The following is a 3,438-nucleotide window of genomic DNA, read 5'->3' on the forward strand; positions in this document are numbered from 1 at the left end:
CATTTAAGTTGTACAACAAAAACTATACGGAAATAAAGGAAATATGTCGCATACTTTAGACGAGTAATCTAGACATTTTAGTTGTACAACAAAAACTATACGGAAATAAAGGAAATATGTCGCATACTTTAGACGAGTAATCTGAAATCTAAAATTCAAAACCACGATAGCATATTATTAATTTTAATAAAACATGACCAGATAGAAGTAGATTTAAAACGGTATCTGTTAGGACCTTGAAAGGAATCAAGTATCGGATCCACACGAGTAATACTTTAAGTGTATCTATATATAAGTGTATGGCTCTAAGATTACAATCGTTAAATGAGGCACGTCAGTATCGTTCTCTGTTCACACATTGACTGACTACATCGCGCCTGTCGCGCCGCCTGCCCAGGGCCGGCATGCTCCAACATCTCCCTCCTTCAGAGATTAGCATTGGGTGTAAGACTTGGCCCTCGGGTCTAGGACGAGTTTCCCGGGACGCATTCTCTGTCGCTGAGGTCAAGCTGACGTCTCGCTCGGAATAGGTTCCGGCTGGTTGCCGAGGTCCTCTAGTGGAGCGGCAGCAGGACACGGTTGAAGCTCCGTGTTGTCGTGAGTTGCGTCAGAAGTCATATCGGGCTCATAAAAGATCCAATCGTTAGCGATTGACGGATTATGAATCTCCTGGGTGCCACCTCCCTTCCAAATGTGGTTGATGTGGCGCTCGATCGATCTGCCATTGTCAAGTAACACCTGGAAACGAGAATTAGATAAAATGTGTTCGATAACACCGAGTTCTCGCTTGTCTTTGAAGGCCACGATGACCCGGTCACCAGGTTTGAGAGTTCTAGAGCGGGTTCCGTGATGTTGTTCAAATTGTCGTTGCATGTTCTGATTTTTTATCGACAAATCCTCTAAAGCGGCAGGAGACGGTTTCCAGGATGATGGAATGAGTTTAGAGAACGGGGAATTTATGCATCTGCCGAAGAATATTTCTGCTGGAGATTTCCCTTCCGGTGCTGCTGTGCACCGGGTATATCTATAGCTGTATAGGAAATCTTGCAATTCTTTCTTCCAGTTAGAAGGGTTCTTAGCAATAGCCCCTTTAACCGAGTCAACCATCCTTTCTGCCTGACCGTTGGATTGAGGGTGGTTGACGGCGGTAAGAATGTGAGAAATCTGCATCTCTTTGCGAAACTGCGTGAAAATGTCAGCTGTGAATTGTGTTCCATGATCACTCACTAAGACGTCAGGAGGACCGTATCTGGAGAAAACTTCGCGGCAAAGTTCGACGGTGCGTGAGGATGAGATTGTGGGTGTAGTCATTACTTCGATGAATTTTGAGTAGGCATCTACAAAGATGAGTAAGTATTGACCTTCTATTGGGCCTGCGAAATCCAAATGCATATGTTCGAGAGGCTTCTCTGGGATTGGCCATGGACTGATGGGCACCTTGATAGGTAGCTTCTTAGTCAAGGCGCATGCGTTACATTGTTGGACGAGACGTTCAATGTCTTCCGAGAGTTTTGGCCAGTAAACAAATTCACGAGCTAATTGTTTCATTCTTCTTATTCCCGGGTATCCCTTATGGAGAGATGAAAGGATATCGGGTTGCATACTCTTAGGTATGATTACTCTATCACCAAGAAGTAAAGAGTTTGAAACGACGGATATGCAATCTATGCGTTTTTTGTAGTGTTCTACGATAGGAGAGCATTCTGTTGGAAAAACGTTGTTTTGAATAGCGTTCATGACTGTTTTCAAATCAGGATCTGAATCGGTAGCTGTCGCTAGCTGGAGACGAAGATCTTTTCCGAAAGTATCTATTGCAGAGTCTCTGATGAGGTGAATTTCGTTTTCCGTAGTTCTGATGCTAGCAACTTGGAGCTCCTCCGCGTTGTCGTCTCGGAATTTACTCATAAGGCGAGAGAGAGCGTCTGCATGACCGAAATCTGTAGTACGAATATACTCTATCCTGAAATCATAGCCCAAAAGTCTAATTGCCCAACGTTTGAGGCGAGCAGCAGTTGTAGATTTTAGACCTTTCATGTTTTCCGTTTGTAGCAAGGCCACTAGAGGTTTATGATCCGTTTGTAATATAAATTTCCTACCCCAGAGGAAAATATGAAAGCGTTTCACCGTTGCCACTAAAGCGAAGGCTTCTTTTTCGAGTTGGGAATAGTTGCGTTGAGCGTCTGTCAGGCTTTGTGACATGTGATAAACGGCTCGTTCGCGCCCGTCAGCATCGCGCTGAAGAAGGGCTCCGCCAATGCCTGTGGAGCAGGCGTCCGATGCGACGATGAGTGTTTTCGATGGATCATAATGCTCCAATAGAAGTGGACTGAGAAAGAGTTCCTTGATTTCCCGTAGAGCTGAGGTGTGTTTGGAATTCCAAATCCACTGTTGGTTTTTTCTTGTTAACTCATCCAAAGGTTTTTTTATTTGGTGGAGATGTGGTATGAATTTTCCATAGTGGTTGAGCATCCCAAGCAAAGATTGAACTTCAGCTACACACGAAGGATTTGGCATCTCCGCAATCGCGCGTGTGGATTCTGGATCCGCTGAAATACCTGCACTGTTGATAATAACTCCAAGATATTTGATTTCATCAAGAGCGAAACGGCATTTCTCGGGTTTTAATTTCCATCCCGCCTGTTCAAGTCGTTGAAGTGTTGTACGAAGACGTAGATCGTGTTCTTGACGTGTGGATCCTGCGACTAATACGTCGTCGATATAAGCGTATACTCCTTCTAAATCAGATAAGGTGGAGTTAATGGCTTGTTGAAATATGGCTGGAGCCGTTTTAATACCAAATGGTAGGCGTTTAAATCTAAATAATCCTTTCGGAGCAGTGATGCACATTTGGCTCCCCGGCAACACGGAATCCAGCCCCACCACTTTTACCCCCACCTACCGGCATCGAGTCGGCCGTCTTCGCCGCGACAGCGAGCGAGACAGCGAGAAGCAGCGCCCGTCCTTTTCGCTCTACCAGTAAATCGTAAACACATGCGAGTATTAGAGCGAAAAGGACGGCCGCTCTATCTCGCTGTCTCGCTTTCTCTGCTAGTCGCTTGTTATAAGCGACCGAAAACCGAAAATGTGCTTTCTCGGCCGCTCGGCGTATTCTTGTATAGGGTATTCCGATCTTTTTTGCCAATCACTTTTGTATTCATAGAGCGGATTAAACTGAGTCGAAAAGTCCTCTACCATTTTGCAATTTTCGCAATAGTTTACAAGATATTCATTATTAAAAATAGCAAAATATTGGTCTTGAATAATTTTTTACTCAAATACTACCAACTTTACAGAAAAACTGCAAGAGAAAAATTATTAATTTTCTTCTCACAAAGTTTTGAGAATTTTTTCAGAATTTTTTATCAGCTTTTTAATACTGCATTTTCTTATTTTTATCAACATGAGAAAATATGGTATTAAAAAATTCTGAAAAAATTC

At 43.4% G+C, this 3,438-nt stretch overlaps 1 protein-coding gene across 1 annotated transcript; it reads right to left on the reverse strand.

Annotated features, from left to right (window-relative positions):
* Positions 1-504: 504 nt before the first annotated feature.
* On the reverse strand, positions 505-2,847 carry LOC108759621 (uncharacterized protein K02A2.6-like). Its single transcript, XM_018505124.1, has one exon. The coding sequence runs from the start codon at positions 2,845-2,847 to the stop codon at positions 505-507; it is 2,343 nt and encodes a 780-aa protein (XP_018360626.1).
* Between the last annotated feature and the right edge of the window lie 591 nt (positions 2,848-3,438).

The sequence above is a fragment of the Trachymyrmex cornetzi genome, unplaced genomic scaffold, assembly GCF_001594075.2.
Source record: "Trachymyrmex cornetzi isolate Tcor2-1 unplaced genomic scaffold, Tcor1.1 scaffold1991, whole genome shotgun sequence".
NCBI lineage: Eukaryota > Metazoa > Arthropoda > Insecta > Hymenoptera > Formicidae > Trachymyrmex > Trachymyrmex cornetzi.